Source organism: Crocuta crocuta, unplaced genomic scaffold, assembly GCF_008692635.1.
Source record: "Crocuta crocuta isolate KB4526 unplaced genomic scaffold, BGI_CrCroc_1.0 scaffold266, whole genome shotgun sequence".
NCBI lineage: Eukaryota > Metazoa > Chordata > Mammalia > Carnivora > Hyaenidae > Crocuta > Crocuta crocuta.
The window spans coordinates 1,316,921-1,341,706 of record NW_027531005.1 but is presented as its reverse complement, the minus strand read 5'-3'; the positions used below and the strand labels follow the sequence as shown (position 1 = coordinate 1,341,706).

Genomic DNA, 24,786 nt, shown 5'->3' with positions numbered 1-24,786 from the left:
AAGAAAAAATCCGAAAGGGGGAAAAGAGGGGAAGGGCACTAGTCCTTTAAATCTCCTGGATATTATTTCAGCCAGAGAAGGGGCTTGCAACAATAGTAGTCCGCTTCTTTGCCTCTCTGTGATCAGAAGAGGTAGTCAGCAAATTAGAGCAAAGATTCTCAATATTGGAAAGCCAAGGTTCTTCTTTCCTACTCTGACTCCTGCAACCTATGCACAAGCTGCTCCAGGAATACGTGCATAGCTGCCGGTCATGTGCTGGTGGTAGGGGATAAATAGCTGCTCCAGCCTAAGAGCTCAAACCGACCAAAAGTAACCCCAAGTCTTTGAGTGGAATTTGCAAGCCTTCAACAAAATTCAGAGTTCCAAAATAGTTACATCAGACAGATTCTGCCAGTATAATTGTTGTCCAGTTTGGAAAACAGATTCCTGGTGCTACCTACCCCACCATCTTCCTCAGACCTGCACTATTCTTATAATAGGAGAATAAATGCTTAAAGGTGAGAAGCAGCAGAAATAATAGAAACAGAAGATTGAAAATAAGACATTGCTTTCTTGGTCTTGGTTCAGGTTTTCAGTCACCACTACTAAAAAGCACTAAATAATAATATTCGATACAGATGAGGTTAATCTTGTTAATGTCAAGGACAATATATAAAAATATTACATTCAGAATAAATCTTGATAACATATCTGGATTATGACTAATGAGGACATCTTATATCATCCAGTCCACCATGCAGTTCTGTAAGTACTGATTCATAGCTTTTGATGCTTTACACGGGAAAGGTTTATCAAAGATGCTTAAAAATTTCTAGATCAGTGTCCTCAAACCAAAGATGGAGGCTAAAAGCCAGAACTGGGGCAAGGTATGTATCACTCAATTTTAATATATTATTCAATTTATTTTTAAATTAACTATTCAAGGAATAGGTGAAAAGCTTTAAGAATAAAGATACACCTAGAAATTGTTTTTATTTCCTACATGAGCTATAAGAAATCAACTGCAGTTAAACCTGCCATTCATGACAAATGCAACTATCAGTGCAAAAGTAGAAAATATGGATGGGAGAATCCCTGCAAGTGCATGTATAATCCAGAAAGAAAGAAAAGTATATTTACAAATCCCTCTTCCAATAAATGTGAACTCCTAGAGTCTCTCATGGCTAGACAGGTAACAGTTATCCCAAGGCTACGATGAACAAGAGTTTCCACAACTTCCCTGGCATCAGGTGTTGAACTTCCTTTCTCATCAAGCTCTGTTTCTGCTTAAGCTATAGTCACATTAAATACCTGTTCAACATCTACCTACCCATTATCATACCAAGAAGTTTAAAAACGGAAAATAAACTTTAATAAATACCACATTTAATAAGGAAGAAATAGACCTACTCCATGAAATGGACTATTTTCTGGTCTTGAATTGCCAAGCCCTAATGATATCAGATGAAAGAAGATTGGGTACACTAAGATAAACTACACAGGGCTTTTTTATTCAAAAACAAGCAAAAAAAAAACCTGTGTTTTTTTTTTTTTGCCCCACCCCCACCCCACAGCAGCAAAGTTTATTAGCTATTTCGGTTCAGAAAGGCCTCTTTCTGACCAAGTCTGTTCCTCTAAAATAACCAGGCAGGAAACACCAAAATGCACGGAACTGCACTTTCATTTGTATCTCAAGTTACACTAGAAGCACATCATAGAGCAAGGGTAGCTATCTCCTGGGGTTCCCTAGGAATGGCTCTAGAATAGGTTCCAGCTTCGGTTCTGGTCCCAGGTTTGGGTCTGGCACTCTGTGATACCATGCCTAGTGTGGGCTCCAGTGCTGTGGCCCCAGAAGCAGTGGCTCCAGCCTCAGGCCTAGCTCTGGCCCTAATGCCATCCTAGGCTTCAGCTCTAATGAGTCCAATTCTGGCTCCAGCTTCAGCTCCAGTGGTTGTTGCAGCTCATCAATCTGTCTGTTAGACACCAAAATGGGCCTATGTTTCAGGTATTTCCTCTGTTCCTGAGGATTAAATTTCTCCTGGTGGTAGTACCCAAAAGCCTCATCCTAGAGAGATTCAGGGGAGAGGAAAGAGAACACATCCTCAGGTACATCCTCCCTCAGTAAGCAGCTGGTAGTGGTAGATGAGTTCAGACGGCAGGAGTGACTGCAGTACCGCCTGGAGTTGGGTGGCAGAGAGCAGATGGCCTCATCACCATCCTGATGTGCCACACGGCAGTGGGTAACGCCCCCTTCCAAAGATTCACTGACGTGTACTAGAAAAGCATCAAAGATGGGTCTTCTTCAGCAGCTAGCACTCCTAGCTCCAACTCATAAAGTCCATGATGTGGCCACAGAATCTTCAGGTGGTCATGTACCAGGTCCAGATTTTCGTTCAACCATGTCCAGAATGGAGACTGCCTGGGGGGCTCCCTTGCTCAGTGAAGTCAGCCCAAGACAACAAGGTATCCTCAATCCTAGCGTTTTGACCAAACACCTTGTCTCTCAGCATGCTCAGCTACTCCGGGTTAAGGTCTTGTTGGTCAACAGAGAAAGGGGAACTGCCAACAGAGAGCAGAGCCCAAAAAGCTCCAGGAAGGCTTGGGCGGAGGAGCTGGAAAAGAACCGATTCTGAGGGTTTGAGCTAAGCAGACTGAACCAGAGAACAAGGGCCCCAGAAACTGAGTAGGATCATGTTAGAAATAATCATACAAAGGGTGTCTGTTTTAGCTCCTGCTTCAGATCCTGGTAGGTGTATCTAACCATGAAGGTGATAATGTACAGTTCCTCTGTTGCAACCAGCAGCCTCTACTGCTGCCCTTTCTGGAACCAACTAAGTGTTGCTCCACCAGAGTCAGAGTAGCCAGAATTACACTTTAATCCCTGACTCTGTGCCTACTCAGGGGTCAGAGTTTTCTGGCTTGAAGTTAGAATGTTGTTCTGGAGACCTTGTAACTGAGGAGAACTTCTGTGGAGTCTTTTGTGGACTACAATGGAGACTTGTTGTCCGTAACACACGGCCTTCCTGGGATCTCACCTGAAGATGAGGGGCCGGTGGGGAGTTTGGGGCATGCAAGGCTGGGTTTCTACCACAAATGCTTTGTAAAGCAGACACTGTAGCAACTTTGTGAACTGGACCTTTTGCATGTCCACCTTTGGTCAGAGTCATCCTGATAGCCAACCAGATGACTCAGTCCCTTCAGCTCCGTCAGCAGCTAATATAGGTGAGACAACAGCTTTGCTCCAGCCGTAAACATTTCTCCAGCTGTTCCACCTGTGGTCCGGGGGGCTCCAATGCACGTTTTGTTGCTGGATTTTCCATGCCTCCAACTTTGGCAGTGGCTCAATTAAGGTAGATAATTAGCCCAGCAGTGCTTTAAAGGTACCCAGCACCTCCTCTCTCCTTTTGTCCAGTTCACTGGGTTTCCTCTAGAAGCTGCTAATGTCTGGTCTGGGGTTGGGTTTTCTACTGGAAGTCAAAGACATCCTTGTGGTCTTTCAGTTGGCTGATAGATTTACCAGCTTCACCATCACAGTCCTTAATTCCAGGTTCCAGAATTCAATCTCCTGCTGTTGGCTCTCCACAGGTGCTTTGAGGTCTGCCTCTCCTTGCTCCAACTGAGCCCTCTGAGCCTGAATCAGAATTAAAGAGATTAAACATCATCTCAGCCAACTGGGTAGGGCTCTGAGGAAAGGCCTGACTGTCCCAATAGAATTTTCACAAGTTCTGCTGTAGCAACAAGCACTCGGGTCCTGGCTGCAGCAGGTACACTCAGAGTCCGTTTGGTCCAAGAACTCAAAGAATAGCCTGTTGGCCTTGGAATCAGTGTTGCCAAGTAATAATGCTGAGAGAAAGAGAAATCCAAACACCTGAAGTCTGTAAATACCATGCAACTGACTGAAAACTACTGGATTGAAGTGGGACTAAGTAGTTCTAAAAGGTAGGTAGGTCTCATAACACAATCAAGATATTTCCGTAAGGCAATGCTATGTGTAAAATGTCTGTCTGTAAATGAAAATTCGTAAACACGTAACACCTTCATACAAAGAGTCTCACTGACTTTTTTTTTTTTAAAGTTCTGGACTATGGAGCTTTTAAAAACTTAAATGTGTGTGTGTGTGTGTGTGTGTGTGTGTGCGCGCGCGCGCACGCGCACGCGCGCGCACACACTGGTACTTTTGAAATATAGAGTATATATCCAGAATCTGTTTTGGAGATTCTGATTCAGTCTAAACTGCGACACCTGGTATCTGGTGATTACTACACTAGTCAAGTGAAGAGGAGCACTACTACTAGAAAGAATCATCAATACCAAATTTAAAGACTGTTTTACAGATAAAGAAACCACAATTCACAATTATCTACAAGCAGGTGACACAGCTACACCACTGTATGAATCTTTAGATGCTCAGCCAACTTTGCTAGCTTCTAACTTGCCTCAAAAACAGAGCCCCAATTTGACTTACTTTCTACTTCTTGGTAGTGATACTAACCAAATTCCTGAAAATAGTCTCTTGGCTGCTTTCTAAAATTTACAACATAAAACAAGTAGTCACGCGGTAGACAGATCAAAGAAAAGACCCTTTCCCGGGACTTGGAGTAGGACAGAAAAAGTTCTGAGAAGATCTAGTTCTCCTGTTTGTCACTGAAAAGACAGTCTCCATGATTGTGCTAAATCTGGTTGCACTGTGGAAATAAGGTACAATTTAATGTCAACATAAATGGACATTTCCAAATTTCGCTGTCATGTTATTGTGTATACAAATACTATTATTTACATTGCTCCTAAATTAAATATTCCCATATTCATTCAAAATAATTCATTTTAATTTTTCATGCTTGCCAGTCTTAAGTAACTGAGATAAACATCTGATAAACTGCAAAGAACAAATTTAAGTTATAGACAGGTAGCTTGCCTTTATAGAATTTATTTGATACAGGCTTCAAATATACATCAACATTTGAAGTGTCACTTTACTATTAAAATATGGCCACATCTTACATAATGTGGCACAATTAGCTATTAACATGATAAGAAAAAAATGCGTCAATAATCTGGACTGATGACAGTTTGGAAAATAAGATTTTAATTGGAATGTTCTCAATAATTCCAGAATATACGGACCATGATGAATGAAAATAAATGTTTTGATTATGAATAACAAAAAATTAATTATTCTTAATATTAAAGCTGAAAGATAAACATCCACCATCCTAAACATATCACATGGTGAGGCCAGCTTTCAAAAGCAGCAAGGAGAGTCTCCATCTATTCATTTTAATTTTGTATTTCAGTAATAAAGGTTGATCTTTTAAAAGATATTATATATTTAAGTTGAATTTAAATACACAATTGCTCATTTGATGTCTTTTCTCCTAAGAAATAAGGACACCAACAACCCTATCTTTAACTCTCTCCCCACATTCATCATTCCCCACCCTCTGGATAAAAATACCAGCAGCTCTCTTTTTTGAAAATACTCTACTTATGTGGAACAAGATACCAGAACTCACTCACTGGTTTTCCAGTATGTATGTGTAGTACATGTGCAGTAACTTTGTATTTCCAAATACAGAATGGCAATAAAATTTAAGAGAAATAAGAAAAAGACTCTGAGAACTAAAGTTAGAAAATCTTGTAACCCAATAATTTTAGTTTTAGTAAATCTTTAGTAAGTAGCAAAAACAAGTGCATGAGTTTCATGCAAAAAAAAAAAAGTTGGGAACTGTAAATCATCTTTATCTATTATAAAAGAGGGAATGTCTTTCTGGGGGTCCATTTTATAAAAAAAAAAAGAAAAAAAAAAAGAAAAAAGTGCCCACCTCTCATGGCACTTGTCCACAGTTTGAGAATCACTATTTTATACCAGTCCTGAAATCACTTCTGTCTATAAGTATCGGCACACAAGGGCAATTTATAACTATTATTAGGTCATGGGTCCTTTCTCCAGCAAAACATACACAAAATCTGATAAAATTTCAGAGTTCACAAAGGTGCTGAAGCCTGTTCATTATTTAATAAGCTCTACCCAAGACTATTCTATACAAGTCTCCAGGCCATACCCTTTCTAAATCGTTATCTGGCTAAATGATGTCAGGGTAGGAGAACAAGATTCATGCAGTGATCACTCCATTCTGCTGAACCAAGAAGACACCCTATGTATGCCCTCGGTCTATCAGAGCTTATGCTTGACTTTTAATGAAGACACATCTATGATTTTAAAAACGCATGCATTTTCTTTTGGTGTAACAAAAACTGACAAATTCCTATAGAAATTTTCCTTTCACCATTTCTTTAGTTTATCCTTTACTGCCACCAAACTGTGGTTTAGGAAAGCTTTTGCTTAAAATACCATTCCTTAGATTTATCATCTATCCAATTTATCCTGAGACAATAGCCTTAGAGACCAGAGATCTCAAGGTCAAACTACATATTAGTTGTGACATAGTCTTCTTGAAGTGAATTAGTTTGATTCATGTTTAAAGTCTCTTAAGAATTTCACTTCTTCTAGACTGAGCAGTGGCAGAGAGAGAAAATGAGCTTGGGCTTGAAAGTGGCAGCAGCTCTGGTTAGAATCTGGTTTATCACTTATTTGTGTAGGGTAATGGTGACATATTTAAATTCTCTGAGACTTGCCAGTCCCAGCTTTTCTTGTCAGTAAGATAACAACGAGGTCTACCACACAAGACAACTGAGATTAAATGAACACTAAGGACATCAACCCACTTTTCATCTAAGTCTAAAGCTGAACCATCCTCATTCCTTCAATGGTGGCTTATCTGAGCCACAATATCAATTCGTATCCATTTCCCTTGAGTAACCTATATACCCAATAATGTGTTCCCCAAATGCTTATGTAGGCCTACTCAATGTCCCTGGGCATAGCAGCCCATCTAGGTACTATTCCTTTCACAGTTTCTGGCTGCGACACAGTCTCTCAACCTAAATAAAGGTATTTCAAAGTCCCAAACTTAAAATACCCAATCCTTAAGCATCACTACTGCATGGCTTCTTTCTTCTCCACTCTCATCAGTTGTGTTAATCATTTTAAAGTAACTTATTATTATAGAAAAGTAGCATATCTACACTCAATCTGATATATTCTGAAAAGTGTAATAGGGTGAGTGGTAAGAACAAACAACACATATACCCTTTTATAATTTATTGTTCACTTAAGTGAAATAGGAGTAAGACCAACTATAAAAAAAAAACAAACTTCACATATATGTGTATGAGGATCATGTCAGGGTTCAGTGAGGATTAAGTAGCTAAAATATTCTGTACTTAATATTTGTACTTTGGCTTAATTAGAAATAAGAGGAAACTACATTTTAGGTTTAGTGTCCATCCATAAGGTTCCAGGTTTTGTTTTCTTACAAATTTTTCTAAAACTGCTATTCACTACATATATGACATGAGAAAAAGAAACCATTCTTTTACTTTCTTCCCTAGAAAGCTTAATTTCAACTTAACTTGAATATGAAAAAGATATCTCTTGGATAGGACTATGGAAACAGTCATATTGTTCATCTTTCTAATGTGACAAGTCTTCCCTGTGGGAAGAAGAAAACTTACCTATAAAGCCCTACCTACCACTACACCCAATTTAGCGACAATGTGGAAAGAAGACCAAAGCAGACCTTCAGTATTACTGATGGTCATGTGAACTTAATCTTTTGCAGGGGTTGGAATGGAAGGAAAATAAGCTATAGAAGCCTGCCCAAAATAACAACTCCTTGTAGCTTGGGCCATCAACTGTCCTTAAATTTCAGAGACCTGCATTAAACAAACAAAAAATAACTGTTCCTCCTCCCCCAAAGAAACCTTTCTACATCTTGTACTTATGCAAAGCACAGGCAACAATGTAAAAATTTATTCTGGTCCTAGCTGAGGTGTAGCAGCACTGGTATTGAGCACTTATTAAATGAATATACTGTTTTAAGTCTCCTTTCTCTTCTTTTTTCTCCATGGCATCAAAGTGATTCTTCTCCTGGTACTGAAATAGTTATAAATGTGCTCTGACTACACTTTATATGAAGGCAAAGTCAATAAAATACTAATAAATCCATTAATAACTGATCACACACACACACACACACACACACACACACACAGTTAAAGAAAAACTAAGTACGTGTTATAAATCCCCCAAAAAATTTGGTAAATTTCAATTTTCACTCTCAATCTAAAGGAAAAAAACTCAATATTCAATAACAAGGTATTTTCATATTGTGATTAAAACTAGTTATCTCAAATAAATGGTTAAAACCACACTTAGGAGTGAATAAAACTCGGAGACAGCCCTGTCAAATAGGGAGACAGCCCCATAAAGAATGAGACAAGGATTCCTGATAGCACTACTTTCTAACACTGTTCTTTAATTTTTAGCCCAGGAATTCTCAAATAGGAAGAGGTGGTGGTGGGAGATCCAATACAATAAAACAGCGAAAAGACACCAAAAAATTATTTCCTAAGGAGACACAAGACTTAGAGATATACCATGCTAATGGTTGAGAACACTCAATGTTATATTGCAGAATATAAATTCTTCCAGAACAAGTATTTTGAAACACAAATAGATTGGTCAACTAATTGTGGAAAGTTCTGTATGATGCACATAAAACACTTAAATACATCAATAAAACATAACAAACAGATATGAATTCACAATCCATAAAACGTTCATTCGCTCTATTAATCAAATACAAATTAAAATGAGACAGTTTTTTTTAATCAAATTGGCAAATGTGCAGAAATAAATATTCAATTCAAGGAATTAGGCACTCATAATCTTTGACTCAGCAGTTCTACTTCTAAGAGCATCAAAGCTATAACCAAAATGTTTGTATGAAAAAAAGTTCATCACAGTGTCATAAATTAAGGGCACCAAAATGAAAATAATATACACCAGCAGCAGGTTGATTTAATAAATTTCAAATGCTCACGTATAATGAAATACCATGCAGCCATAAAAAATTATGTTTTCACGACACAGGAAAATATTCATGATAATGGGTATTAAGTTTTAAAACATAACAAACCAATGTGTTTTGTGTATATATACATTCACAAGAAGGAAAAGGACTACAAAGAAATACACACTGAGAGGAAATACACCAAATCATTTTCAGTGAAAATGTCTTGAGTACTGAGATCACATAAAATATTTGCTTTCTTCTGTATGCTTTTATATTATTTTTCAAATTTCTTTCAGTAGAAATGTATTACTTTCATATTCAGGAAATTAAAAACTTCTCAAAGAGATAGTCTAAATTTAAATTTCTGGTCTGAATTCTCTAGGGGCTATAAAGCCAGAATATGGTTTTAATTAGAAAGACATTTTTAATGAGAACAATGAGGTACATAAATGTTAAAAGCATCTGAAATAAATTTTTACTATAATAACCCCATTCTTATATGAAGCACTACAGAGTTAGCAACCAATGAGGTAAGGAATAGAATATGGTTCATAATAAAATAAACATACAGGGATAGAAAGGAGTTGGCACAAAAAGATCAATGGAAAGGGTCAAAGCTTATCATCCCAGTTAAGATTTCTTTTGGACTCAGCTTTTATTCTTAGCTTTGATAGACACAAATTTCACAAGAGTTTACTTATACAGTAATTGTACGTTTTGTTCTGTAGCCTTGGTTATATAGATTTATACACATGTACATACATGTGCATATGTGTTCATATAAACAAATTTGAATAGCCTTTTAAATAATCCTTACTATCAAAGTGAATAAACTTAATGAAGACTTCAAGAATTTAAGTACAAGAGTACGCATTGGAAGAAACTGACCTGACAACAATGCATGTAGTTATCATTAGCTACTTTTGGAAAATGGCCCTTACATTATTTTAGTGCTAAATAGATGCTGGACTATAACAAGCAACAAGCAAACATTTAGCATATCACTTAGACAAATTTAACTTTGGTATAATTTTTTTTAAAAGAAAATCAACATATATAAATTAATTATAGCTATTTACTTTAAATGAATTCATTTTATGAAAATTAAACTTACCAAATTAAGAGAAAATTAACAAGACCCTAACACACCAAACTTAAGGTACATTCAGGATAGAGTACAACCCCAAGATTATTGTTTTTATTAATCATACCATTTTCTGACAGGCCACAACCGAATATAACCCAAAATGTGAAGATCACCATTATCAGAATGAGACTCAGTACCTAAGACTGTAAGTTTATTTAAACATTGACATAACACAGGTCTACACAAAATAAGCTGTTTTCTAAGATGAATATGATTCTGAATCCTTCTCATTTAGAGAACATAAGACTTTAGTGATTTCTGCAACTAGAAAACCACAAATATTTGTGTCCCCAACATACAATGCTTCAGGTAACTCCCACTCTTCCTTTTACAGTATTTTCCTCCTCATGGTATCAGGAGGGAAACCTTAATTATGTAAATAGGAGCCTTTCAATAACCAACATCCCTTAATTTCCTTTTCTGCAAGGAGGGTGTTCTCAGGGTCCAGGGCAGTCTGCAAATCAACGCAAAGGGGTAGCCATCAAGAGGCTCATCTGATGGGTTACCAGGGAGCAGCAGGCAGCAAATATTCAAACCCAGAACCTGTGACTCAACATTTCCTATATAGTGGCAACAACTGTGCACAAATGATAGACACTGTCAAGAAGGATTCTGCCGGAAGAAGATGTAGGATGAAAAGAGAAGATGGACAGACATGAAGGTAAGGTGTCTGATCACACTAATATCGGTACTTACGTATCATACCTCTGCAGTGGTGTCACTTTGTTCTTATTCTTATCAACTGAACCCGTAGACAGTTGAAGAAAATTGGGGTTTAATTTATATAATTCTTGAAGTAGTTTCTGTTCATATTCTTGGTGTTTACCCGCCTAATGAAAGAAGAAATGAAAACTGCAGTGGGGCTCATAGAATGGCAGCTAAAAAATAATAACTTACTTGCAAATTATTTAAGAAATCCTAAATACAACATGTGGAAGTTTGTCATGGCATTGGAGAACCTCGTGAGGATGATGCCACAGAACCACGAGACCAATGAAAGTTCTTCCCAACAAAGTACGTTTTATATATATATACACACCATACATATATATATACCATTAATTAAGGCATTTCAGCAACCACTTTATTGTGCAAAAAAGCATATTAACAGAAAACATTTTTAATACCTCAAAAAACTAGAGTCCCTTTTAAACCTATTTTGCCATCTTTCATATATGAATGAAGTCTTTTAACAGACCACTCGAGAACTTTCTGAAGATCACCAAAAGTAATTCATCTATCTTTTTAAAAGAGACTAACACTCTAAGGGCGTATGGGTGGCTCAGTTGGTTCAGCATCTGACACTTGATTTCAGCTCAGGTCATGATCTCACAGTTCATGAGTTCAAGCCCTGCATCAGGCACTGAGCTGAGAGCATGGAGCCCTGCTTGGTATTTTCTCTCTCCCTCTCTGCCCCACCCTCACTTGTGCGCTCTTTCTCTCTCCCTCTCAAAAAAAATTAACATTTAAAAACAACAAAAAAATCCAACCCCCCCCCAAAATGATACTAATACTGTAAATAATACACAGATAAAGAGTCTTACTACATTTTTCATTATCTTGACACTAAGTAAAAATTCCATTAATTTGTTTTTACATAAAGATTAATATATTTTAAACTCCAGACAAATTTTATTGGAACCGTCACTTATTTGCTGTCTGTGGCTGTTTTCTGCTATAACAGAAGAATTGAGTATTTGCTACAGAGACCATCTGGCTCAGAAAGCCTAAAATGTTTACCGACTGGCCCTTTACAGAAAAAGGCTGCAGATCACTGCTCTATACAAAATAAAGAGAAATCTATATTTACTGTAGTTGGTAGCAGTATATCGGAAGACAATGACACAAACGTTTTGGGAGAAATTAGGGAAAGACTTTCTGGAAAACTAGTCAGACACAAGTATAAATCACAATGAAATTATTCTGAATAACTTTTTACCATTTATATGTATATCATGACTGAAATGAAATTTTTACTTACCTTCAAGATTACTTATTTTAAAAGTGTGGTCTAACTAGATGTTATGGGAAAACCAAACCCAATACAGGACAGATCAAAACAAAAACAAAACAATTAAAACAAGCAAGGGCAATATCATCTAATCGAGTATGACTGTATCATATATCCTGCACGACTTATCATTCCCGAGAGAGACACAGAGAGAGACAGAGACAGCGCGAGCGCGACAAGGGGGAAGGGACAGAGAGAGGGAGAGAGAGAATCGGAAGCAGGCACCAAGCTTTCAGGACAGAGCGTGATGGGGGCTTGATCTCGCAAACCATGAGATCATGACCTGAGCCAAAATCAAGAGTCTGACACTCAAATAACTGAGCCGCCCAGGTGCCCCACATCGTTCCCTGTTCTGAGAGGGGCTCCTGCCTGTTTCAAATGGATCTATAAATGTTTCATAAGGTACTAAGCTTTGAATTATGCAGTAACAAGGGAAGATCTGATGTGTACCATGATATAATGCACTCAAATTTCATTTGTATATAGAGGAAGTGTTTTAATAAAGAAAACTCCTTTCAAATTAATTTTAAACTCACATAAACACAACAGATGAATTCATGACAACAACATGAGTTTTAAATTATTAAGAAAAAATACAGTCAGATGTGGATTTTACATCTTTAAAACATGAAAAGCTTTGAAATTTTTTTCTACAATCAATACTTTGGGAGATATTATGGCTTTTATTAGCAACTTAGAGCTGAAACTAATACTCGATTCTAGAGGGGCAGTCCACAGAGACAGGTTAAATCTGATTACAAATAAGTTCCAAGGAACTACCTATCCATCTTCATTTATAATTCAATAATACTCAAAAAAGAGATCAACAAAGGCCTAGAAACTCTTTCGACAGAGATTTTCATTGCAATAGTAGCGTAAGTAATGCATATTTTCTACTTGTAAAAATTTAGTTTGAAATGGTTCAACTTTAGATTTTATCCAAGAAGGTTTTATCAAAAAAAAAGGAAAAAAATTAAGAAGTATTTATTAGATAAGAAGTCATGTGTCCCTATTAAATATCACGAAGACCTTATTTTTAACAGTTTTGGGATCATAAAGAAATACTATCAAGAAATTCCAATGAATTGATTACAATGGGACTTAATCTATAGGAACTCCAAATAAGGGTGGTAAAATTTAACAACTGGCTCTTAAAGGCGACCCTACTAGACTTTCTCTAGTTTTACCTAGATAATCAAAGTTGGCAATCAATGCCACCACCCCCCACCTTCTAAATGAGAAGTATATTCCTGCACAAGTCCGCAGCAACAACCTGAAGTCATATGCTACAAGAGGGAAGTGCAGTATTGTGCTTCGGTATCATCCTCACTTAATATGCATATGGTCAACATTTTTACTTGTAAAGGCATGTTTATACTACAAATTGAAAGGAGACTAGAGAATAGGAAATCGAAAAAAGAACATGAGATGAAAAACCCTTCAATTCATGACACTGACTCAGTGTACACTTTCATGGGGAGGATCATTTCATAAAAATGTTAGCTTATCAGCAACATTCGATAGGTTATTATTATCTAGCATGTTCCATAATGAGTAGAAATTAAGAAGGAAAAACCTCATAATTACAATAAGCCACTTAGCTTTCATTTTGCTGATATTCCACCTAAAGAGGCATTTACTGAAATGCCTTCATTGGTCAATTAAGTTCCGAATGTACATTGCCTTCCTGGATATGTATTAGCATTTTTAAGACTCTGAGAAGTCCTACAAGAAAGAAACCTATTTATCATCATTAATCTAGCACTTTCAAACTTAATGGACTTACCTACCCGTTTTTANTTTTTTTTTTTTTTTATCCCCTTTTTTTTTTTTTTTTTTTTTTTTTTTTTTTTTTTTTTTTTTTACAATATTTTGTAGAGCTGACATTCCATGGAACACTGTTTGGAAAATGCTGCTTTAATAACAATTTTTAAAAAATCCCTCGTTTTTGCATTTGTAATTTTAACTTATAAAGAAAAATACTCCCTTTTCTGCAAAGTTTATAATTCACATTAATTTACTACCTGCATTTCCTCTTTTGTGAAGCTGGCCGCCTCATCCCCCAATTCATGTAGATACATGCAGTCAGGCTTCGGACACTGCATATTCTTTAAGAAGTAACTGCAGTATTTTGTTGTACCTAGAGATGCCTGTAGGGGGGAGGGAATGACCCAAAATGTGAATTGACACAATGAGCATTTCAATCTTTGGTGTTTTCACTTCACCTAAAATGAGGCACAGATGTAACCAAAACAAGAAGCAAGGCTCTGAATACCAGAAAACTAAATTATTACTAAGGAGAACTTATTAAAAATGATGCTCATTTGGAAGAACTAAAGAAAACCCCCCAGTCTATGGTTTCCAGAACCTGAGTACCCAAATCATCCCTCAGGATCAGAAGAGAAGATATACAAAATCTGTTCCACATTGTAGTAACTTCTTACAAGTAACTGTACTTGCTCATAAGAAGGCATCCTTTTTCCACTATAATATAGCATGGCTTAGTGGGACCCTTATTCAAACTTGAATTGATTCAAATATTTAAAGACAACAAATCAGAACCATTATCTCTCTCTGGTAAGTATCATAGATCCTATACTTATCCTTTCTGATAAGTATATAGATCCTATATAGAAGATTTTTAAAGATTATCACCTAATAATAAATGTGTTTATTCCTACCTGGTAAAACAAGACCCTACATAATCTGGCAGTAAACAAATTAGCTGTCATAAGTTAGTACGGATACTCTGAAGAAGCAATCTTCAAACAGAGGCCCCTCAAATGTAACAGGCAAATCCTAGCCTCTCCTCAGTACATTTTATCTCTTCCCCCTTACAAAAAAATCAAGCGGAGCATATTACCTTAAGTGTTCTGCCATCTACTACCACATTGTTGACACACTGAATGGCTCTGAGAGCGTCTTCTGACCGGATATAGGTTACATAAGCACTGGCACTTGGACCCTAAAGTGAAAACACACTGTTACTACAGTTTCAAACTCAACGAAAACTTTAACAATTCCTTTGCACCCTGCCTAGGGAATTCTACAGGCCTTTACTACTACTATCATTAATATAATGACAATAATTAGAAGTAGTAGTAGCTCTGATTAAACCATATACTAGCTCATCTTAAAATAATCATACTTAATGTATTTTATCCGATTTTAAGTAGACTAAAATATATATGGATAAAATATCATTCCTGGCTTGGTATTTATTTTTTTAAAGTCATCTGACAGGCTCATCAAGGTTACAGTAAACTTTGAAAGTCAGATTGAAGAAAATAAGATTTGGGGCGCCTGGGTGGCTCAGTCGTTTGGGTGTCCGACTTCAGCTCAGGTCATGATCTCACAGTTCATGGGTTCAAGTCCCACATCGGGCTCTGTAATGACAGCTAGCTCAGAGCCTGTAGCCTGCATCAGATTCTGTGTCTCCCTCTCTCTTTGATCCTCCTCTGCTCACGCTGTCTCCTCTCTCTCTCAGAAATAAAAAATTTTAAAAAATTAAAAAAAAAATTTGAAGACACTGTGTCGAATTAAGTTCTCCCCTAAATAAATGCAATTTGCAAGAGTATTCTATCTGCTAATACCAGCATAACAAAGATGCTCTATTGTTTTCAGTATCTGAAAATATTAATTAGAAATCATCACATTATTACAATTTCTGATAATAGACTCAACTCCCCTACCGCCTCAAACCAACACTAAATCTTTGCTTTAGTATTTCCCTCTTATTTTCAATTCACTGTTAAGTCCTGAAGAGTCAAATAAGCACAAGAAATTCCCCCACCCCACCAACAGAGGGCACTACACTGCTTAAATCCTTGACCCTCAGGCTTTGTAAGAAAAGTTGAATTTTCCTTCTGAACAGCTCAGGTCACGCCCACACCAGAGGGAGGAAAGGCAAAAATCCCTATAATCAGTTACCTGTGAGCCTGCATATGATGTGCTATTATTGATGACAACTTTATGTATTTTACCAAACTTCCCAAAATATTCTGGTCGTTTTAAAACCTAAAAAAGAAGAAGAAAAAAGGTATAATGTGTCCCCCCATTTTCATCAATGTTATCCTTATAATGGGGACATACACCATCCCTCTTCAGTGAAAGGAAAATAATTTTTAAAGTTTTCTAATACATGTGACTACTTCCTAATTTACAATTTCTGTGGTTAACCTATAGGATTATCATCAACAGAGTCTAAAAGCTATTTTTTATTGACCCACTATATGGAAACTTAGACTCACTAGGTTTGGTATTACCCAGTATGTTCTAGCATCTGCACCAATAATCCATGAAACCATACCTGTACAGTATTCTTAAATACCAAAACGATCAAACACCTTAACCACATTTTCATTAATAGATGATCCATATAAAAAAGTAATTCTCAAAACAATGACCAAAATAACTATGTATTAAACAGAGACAAAAACTCAAGAACAGACATAAGTAGAGATAGTCTTTACTCTTTTAAATCTACTGTATATAAGATTTGATATGTTACATTAAAACTACAAATTGCAAATATGGTAACAATGTTCCTCAACCTTCTAAGCTTCATGATATATCACTGCATGTGTGTACTTATTTTGTGTTGCCTTTACTGTTTCTTGATTATCTCCTTTTTTTTCCCTCACTCTTTGTCTGGTAAATAACATACATGGGGTGATGGGAAAAAAATGAAGGAAACAAATTTATACATTTCTCTATTACCTGGTAACTTCTTGGTAGTTATCTGCCTTTATACTTATGCCACCTTCGTTACTTTGTGATCACAATCTGCAGTCATTTAACTTTACTTACAGACTTACTTGACCTTGGTTAATCTGACCAATATGTAACCTGATATAAAAACCTCTCCCATAATTTCTAACTACTTTAAAATTAAATTTGGTTCTTTTCCTAGAATTTATCTATAGACCTACTATTCCTAAAATCTCCACAAATAGCAAGCTCTCTCTCAAGGAAGTTTTCGGTGTGTACCTGTCCAAGTGTGTGCAAAGTATTCTTTCCAAACACTCTTAATTTGGTAACATTCTCACATGCTTACAACTTAGCTAATATGTTCTGCATGTGACAGAATCAAGGCTTTGTGAAACTGTCTATGGTTGAGGTATAATAAATTCCTAACAGTTTCCAACTTAATTAACATAATTATTTTTACCATATTTTACTTCAGGTTCCTTTAAGTATAGGGCTCTTATGTTTTCTATAGCCAATTTTAATGGATTATGAGATGACACTATTGGTTTTCAATTTTTTTTCCCACCAAACCCCCCAAGACATATGAGACTATTAAAGGGTGAAGGCAATGATCCTGAGGGTGTACACAGTAAAGTCTCAGAGCCGAGGAGCGGGGAAATAGTTTATTTTCAAAAGCTTCCTGGCCGGCAGAGTGTAGAACTGCATTCACTATTCCAGCTGGATGCATACCAACTCAGCAAAGGGCTCCACAGCCAAAATACCTGCTTCAAAGGTTCACACTGGTCAGTTTATGCTGCATCAGCATCTCAAATCACATCTGAGTTTCGGGTAGTAGCTCTCAACGAAGGCAGCGTTTAAGGGAGCATTTTTAAAAATCTATGGGAGTTTTTCTTGGGGGAGGTTGTCAGAATGACTGGGAGTCAGTGCTTATATTCAGAGCATGGGAACCAAGAATGGCTTACAATGTCAGGCTAGCCCTGTAAGATGAAGAATTGTCCTGGGGCGCCTGGGTGGCTTAGTCGGTTAAGCGTCCGACTTTCGCTTAGGTCATGATCTCGCGGTTCGTGGGTTCGAGCCCCGCGTCGGGCTCTGTGCTGACTGCCAGCACAGAGCCTGGAGCCTGTTTCAGAGTCTGTGTCTCCCCCTCTCTCTGACCCTCCCCTGCTCACGCTGTCTCTCTCTCTCTCTCCTGGAAATAAATAAAAATATTAAAAAAAAAAAGAATTGTCCTGCATGATTGTTGAATGTCCTATAAGACATTCACGTAGCTGAGAAGCCTATGTACAATTCAATGAATCCAGAAACAAATTCCACATTATATATAAACTAAAATAGTTCCCTAAAGTTTTTACATTAAATTTACAGGAAAGGAAATATTATGTAGTTCAGGGAAGACTACAAATGCTTTAATTGGAATTATACTAAGAGTTGTTTCAGAAAATTCACATCATTGGTATTTCAGTTGGCAGTATCTCAGCTGCCAACATAGATACCTGTAACAATCTGCATTGTGGGCGTCACATCCACAGTGATTCTACAAAAAGATGTAAGCATCTTACTATTTCATTATATACTTAAAAATAGTATGTCCCAAACCTGAATAGGCATATAAATCATCTGAGGATCTAGTTAAACTGTGTATTTGGATCCAGGAGCTCTGAGGCAGGGCCTGAGTTTACATGGTAAGCACCCAGGTGATACTAATGCTACGAGCCAAGAAGCTGCACCTTGAATAGCAAGGTCCTAGAGTAATGATAACCGAGTTTTACATGTAGAAATAGTCCTTTTGTAATTATTTTCCCTTTAATACTTTTATTTCTTTACTTCATGAAAGTCAAAAAGTGTAATAAAGTGTTTTTTTAAAAATCGTTACTGGTTCTGATAAGGTTGAAAATCACTGGCTTATGGAAATAGTTTCTGGTCAATATTTGGGTTTAACACCTTCAATACGACATAAGATGTGTATATAATCACACTGACATGTCACATTGGAGCCAGAATGATTATTTTCAAAGCACAAATCTAGCCATGTCACTCTGTTCTTAAGAAAAGTCAATAGGTTCCCACTGCCCTTAGGATAAAGTGCAAACTCCTTAGTGTGGTCAGAAAGCCCTTCATCATCTGTTACTGCTCACCTTGCCAGCCTCATAATCACCACTGCACTCTCACCTTCCAGCCAGACAAATCACTTGCAGACAGAGACCTTTCTTATCCAGAGGCATCTGTATGGTTCCTGTGCCAGAAGCACTTTCCCCAAAGACAGGAGAAGGGTACACACCTCCCCAGCAAGATCAGGTGCTCTCTCCGGCGTCTCCACAACACACAGGACTACTCCCAGCACAGTGACTGTTGGACAGTAAGCAGGGCCTCCCTCTGTATTGCTGTATACTCAGGTATCTTATATGCTGCCCAGCACACTGGAGGCACCCAGTAAATGCTTACTAAAAAATGGAACTACTTTAACACTGAACAAAAATAATTACATGGATAAAGAACACTAGTGGGCCTCAGAGTTATTAGCAAATGACCTATGGCTGATAAGAAATGGCTTGTCCAGGCAAGGGAAATGCAAATAATTTAAGCTTTCTATATTAAGTTAAACATTCTAATTCTACATAAACCTACAACTAGCAAAACAGTATTTTAGTGAATAAGCAGTATGGGGAAGAGGCAGAGCACCCTGCATATCACCACAGTATCCACACACTGAATGTCATACAAGTGCTTCACAGAGAGCCAGCGTTAATACTAACATAGAATATAAAAGGCTACATGACAGAATGATAAATGCCCAATGGCATGCCAAATGTTTAAAATGTCTTCCTCTAGGGGTGCCTGGGTGGCTCAGTAAGTTAAGCATCCGACTTCAGCTCAGGTCATGATCTCACAGCTTGTGATTTTGAGCCCTGAGTCAGGCTCTGTGCTGACAGCTCAGAGCCTGGAGCCTGCTTCGGATTCTGTGTCTCCCTCTCTCTCTGCCCCTCCCCTGCTCGTTCTCTGTCTCTTTCTTAAATATAAACATTTAAAAAATATTTTAAGTTTTTTTTATGTTTTATTTATTTCTGAGAGAGAGAGACCGAGAGAGACAGCATGAGCAGGGGAAGGTCAGAGAGAGAGGGAGACACAGAACCTGAAACAGGCTCTAGGCTCTGAGCTAGCTGTCAGCACAGAGCCCGATGCGGGGCTCGAACCCACGAACCGTGAGATCATGACCTGAGCCGAAGTCGGACGCTTAACCGACTGAGCCACTCAGGCACCCCTTAAAAAAAAATTTTTAATCATAACTTAATATACTGTCTTTCTATATATTCTTTGGGAACACTCAAGTGTTCACGGACACTACAGAGAAAATCAAAACCGTGGTAAGCAGACAGAAGGATGAATGACTAAATAAAGGAATGGATGAACAACAGACCAATCATCAGTGTAAAATACACTGGAATAGGACCTTTAAGACCAGGGAATTGGAAGGTGGGGCGGGGAGTTCCTAGTTCTGACTCTGCTATGAAATAGCTGTGTGATCTTAGGCAAGTCACTTAACTTTCCTATGCCTTAACTTTTCATTTGTAAAATAACATGGTTTTGTCTTTAAAGTGTTTAAGTTCCTCACACAAGCTGCTCTCTCAGATCACTACATACCTGGGACACTCCTGTCCTTCTCAGCAGCCTAGCCAATCCCTAGTAATTCTTAATTACCCTTCCCTCAGGAAGGCTTTTTTGTGGATCTCTATACTAGCCAAGTTCCCTACTGTTATATGTTCCTCCCAAACTCTGTACTTCTCTGTTTATAAATGCTTAGCACACTGACAAGTACTTAAATTCTGTCTTCCCAACAATTAGTTAATTAAAAGAGTAGAGACTGTGTCTGGCTTGCTAAACTACTTTATCTCCAACATCAAAGTATCTAAAACATGGTAAGTATTCAGGAGTTAATTTAGAAAATCAATGAATCAGGGTCCAGCAAATCTAAAATTTTAGAATTTTGAAGATAATTATCTTTAATCACTACCTCTAACTATCTACCGTATCTTCTATCAATAAGTGCATACATTTGACAATCAATTGTAGTATTCAGTTTTTGATGCCCAAAAATTATTTTCAAAATAAGCTTGAATTTTTCCTAAACTCTCCTGGTAATCAGAATTCAGTCAAATATGGGGCGCCTGGGTGGCTCGGTTGGTTAAGCATCCAACTTCGGTTCAGGTCATGATCCTGGGTGAGTTTGAGCCCCATGTTGGGCTCTGTGTTGATAGTTCGGAGACAGGAGCCTGCTTCAGATTCTGTGTGTCCCCCCCTCTCTCTGCCTTCCCCCTTGTGCTCTGTCTCTGTCTCAAAAATAAATAAGCATTTAAAAAATTAAATAAAAAAAGAATTCAGTCACATACCAAATTGTTCATTATCCAAATATAAGTAAATAGGAATCTCCTTTAACCTAAAAGTTACACTAGCAATCAGAAACTTCAAGTTTTCTAATAAAGCTAACTTTAAGTTTTCCAAACTGAAAAGATTATACACATAAATTAAGAGACTGTGTTAAGATATTATTGTTTAGAAATGGTAGGATTGAATTAATAAAACACTGGTCTTTGGTCCTCCTAGGGTTTCAAGTGAAATGAATGAAAGGAAACCAATGTTAAAAAAAGTTCAGTGTCTTCTCACCAAGCAACAATGATTTCAAAAGTATAAAGCCAGTAGAGTGATTGTTTTTAAAGGTACATTGAGATTCATGATAAGGTGCTCTCTCTCACTAGTCACCACCTAGATTAATTTCTTTCTGTGTAATCATTCTTCAGATTAAAGCTACTGGAGTCATGTTTTGAAGTGGAAATAAGAAATCTCTGTAAGTACATAAAAACAAATCACAGAATACAAAGAGGAGGCAGAGAACCTATAATCCAAACACCAGACTGAGACTATGGCTTCATTTTAGCCAGCTTTTGGGCACTGCTCCCTACATGCTTCCAGTACTATAGGTGACAGGGCACAGGATGTGTTAACACAATCAAGTATATACACATCTAAGAGTTGTCAAATCAAAATAAAAGTTCCATTCACTTACTGGAATACCAGTTTCAGAAATGCAAAAGTGGACTCTAATCAATAAGATCAGCAGGAGTAAACAGAGACAGTATAAAGTAAACAATTTGCAGAGGCAAGAAATACCCTCTAGTTAGACAAAGGCAGAGCTGAAAGGGGAAAACAAAAAGACTGGCACAGAGTCATAGTGGTGTGCAGGAAAATGGTCACAGGTGAAGTGGGACTCTGCCTGCCTGAGGAATTAAGAAGAAAAAAGAAAGAACTGGCTGAGGCTGAGTCACAGGCCTAAAACGAGCTCTCATCCGCAACCGCCGTTACTGAAGTCCTTCCCTGTGGGACTCTAGACCAGGCCCCGCTGGCTCTGAAAGGAATGTGGTCTCCTAAAGGACTCGTGCAACCCACTGGTGCCAGCAGCCCTGGACTTAGGTCCTAGTAACTCTGGAGTTGCCTCTATGTTTATTACCAATAAGAAAAGGCTTCTTAGTAAGGTCTTCCTGACTTACTCTTCTGCTGATCTTTCGAAGCCCTTCACAGCCTCAAATACATAGTAAACTTAATTTTTACACTCGTTAAATTTCCTTCTTCTGGGGCCGTTAGCCCACTAAGCCAAGTCTGAAGATCCCCACCTCCCTAAGCATATTCACTATAACCTTCCCTTGTAATGGGTACCATGAGGAATATTACTCCAAACTCTTCTTGGGGAGTACTTTTGGCAGATCCTCCAAATCCAACTTTCTCCTACTGAAGTAAACACTCTGGCTGTCAATCAGCTTCTATCTGCCCTCCCCTCCATCTAGTCAGCACCTGCTAATACATCAGAAACAAAAACTTAGCAGATATACATCTAAGGGTATCGGAAAGTTATGAGCTCAGCATTACTCTTACAGTGCTGGTTGTGAAAGGAGAAAAACGAGGTAATAAACAAAGGGGGTAATAAGGTCTGCTCTGTCTCTAAACAAATGACAAGGAACCTGGTCCATTATTTTCCTTCATCAAATTCTCCTGCTTTCCCCTAAACTGGCTTGAAATGAGTGAATAAAGAATGATAGTATGGCATAGCAGCAGTTCTCTAACTCTTCTAGAAGCAAGAATCACTATGGGGGGGGGGGTTAAAAAAATACAGCTCTCTAGTGGGTTCATGTAGCTGCGTGTCCAGGGTGATCCTTATACAGCTACATAGAAGAAGAAAGAACAGAATAGTCATGTCACATGCCAGCCTTCATAGCAAAAGAAAATCATTATCTAACATTCACAGATTATTAGCACTAAAGGAGATTTTAGAGATCTAGTTCAACCACCTCATTTTACAACTGAAGAAAAGGAGGCCAAGAAAGATTAAGACACTTGCCTAAGATCACAACTGGTCATTGGTTTCTTAGAGAAAATTAAAAAATCATTTCCCATTCTCTCCTAAGGTTTAATAATTTCAGGGGAATCCTGCAAATAGGCAAGGTCAGCTGTTATTTCCAAATAAGATTAGCAAGAATAAAAAAGAAAACACAAGAGGACTTACCTCAGGGTCTGCTAGGCGCTGAGATAGACCTACAACAAAGACGAGGTTTTTTTGTACAACACGTACACTAGCCAAATGTTTGCGATTTTCTGATATTTTCTGTTTTCTCTCATTCTGTTTCTGTTTTTTCTCATTCTTTATCCTTTGCAATTCTTCCTGGGAGAGTGGTTTATAAACTGCTGGGTCTTCTGGATATGGCTTTAAGCACAAAACAAATAAAGAAGTTAGCATTAAATAAAGACATAAGCTATATAAATAAACGATCAAATTCTGGATGATGGTTATGTGGTTGTTACATCTCCCCTTTCTCAATTTTTTTTAAGTTTCTTTATTTATTTTGAGAGAGAGAGAAAAAAAAGTGCAAGTAAGGGAGGGACAGAGAGAGGGAGAGACAGAATCCCAAGCAGGCTCTGTGCTGTCAGATGTGGGGCTTGAACTCATGAACTGTGAGATCATGACCTCAGCCAAGATCAAGAAAAGGATGCTTAACTAACTGAGCCACCCACGTGCCCCTCTCAATCTTTTAATTGCTTAAAATATTATTTACTTAATAAACTTAAAATTATAAGATAGTTTTTAAAATACTTATGTTTTTAGAGCTTAGCACAGACCATTTTTAGCAAATAGTCTAAACTTAAATACTCCAGAATTACAAAGGTTCTATAATTTTAAAAAATACAATCGTGGTATTCCATATAGCATCCAACAGAGTTGACAGGAAAATTAAGCATCCAAGGTGCCGTATAAGAGGCAAAGAGTTTAAGTTACCTCATCTAAACATGGCTTTATATATTATATTCAAAAATATTTAATGAAAATCCAATATGTGTTAGAAGATTAACGAAGTGCTTATTCTTCAATTAATTCTTGGTCTAGTCTTAGTTTGAGCCCTGTATCAGGCTCTGTGCTGACAGCTCAGAGCCTGAAGCCTGTTTCAGATTCTGTGTTTCCCTCTCACTCTGTCTCTGTCTCTCTGTCTCTCTGTGTTTGTGTCTCAAAAATAAATAAACATTAAAAAAAAATTTTTAATAAAGCAATTATTATCATGACTGGCACAGAGTAATCCCTCAAATAAATAGTAGCAATTACACTGTCGTAATTTTTTCCTTTTTTTGTCGTCATTATGATACTGTTTTCATTCCTACTGTTAATGCCAAGGCTAACGGTGGCCTGAATAAGAGCTGTGGACTCATACTGCCTGGCTTTGAATCTTCGCTCCTCTTTACCATCTGAGACCCCTTGGCTAATTTATGTGACCTGCCTGCCTCAGTCATCCTTTCTTTAAAATAGGAATCACGGCACTTTAAAAGGGTTTCTATAAGAGTTAAAAAAAAGGAAATACGTTTATAAAGTGATTTAAACTGTGTCCTATACATAAGCATTCATTAAGTCAGTTATTGTTACTACTAATAAAAAGTTAATAATAAATGGAAGATGGGACACATTAAATACAATCATATCTAAAAGTGGA

At 37.4% G+C, this 24,786-nt stretch overlaps 1 protein-coding gene and 1 pseudogene across 7 annotated transcripts in view; both read right to left on the bottom strand.

Annotated features, from left to right (window-relative positions):
• The window catches only part of CNOT4 (CCR4-NOT transcription complex subunit 4), a 141,614-nt gene that overhangs the window by 45,841 nt on the left and 70,987 nt on the right, over positions 1-24,786 (bottom strand). For 4 of the 7 annotated variants that reach the window (XM_077770673.1, XM_077770676.1, XM_077770678.1 and 1 more), the window contains exons 3-7: positions 23,316-23,513; positions 15,986-16,072; positions 14,919-15,020; positions 14,080-14,205; positions 10,741-10,874 (exon numbers count right to left, since the gene is read on the bottom strand). In XM_077770673.1, the coding sequence (XP_077626799.1) occupies positions 10,741-10,874; positions 14,080-14,205; positions 14,919-15,020; positions 15,986-16,072; positions 23,316-23,513 (647 nt within the window). The remainder of the gene's footprint in view (positions 1-10,740; positions 10,875-14,079; positions 14,206-14,918; positions 15,021-15,985; positions 16,073-23,315; positions 23,514-24,786) is intronic. The other 3 variants (XM_077770675.1, XM_077770677.1, XM_077770679.1) reach the window with 1 other exon arrangement.
• On the bottom strand, positions 1,570-10,160 carry LOC144237003 (signal transducer and activator of transcription 2-like; annotated as a pseudogene).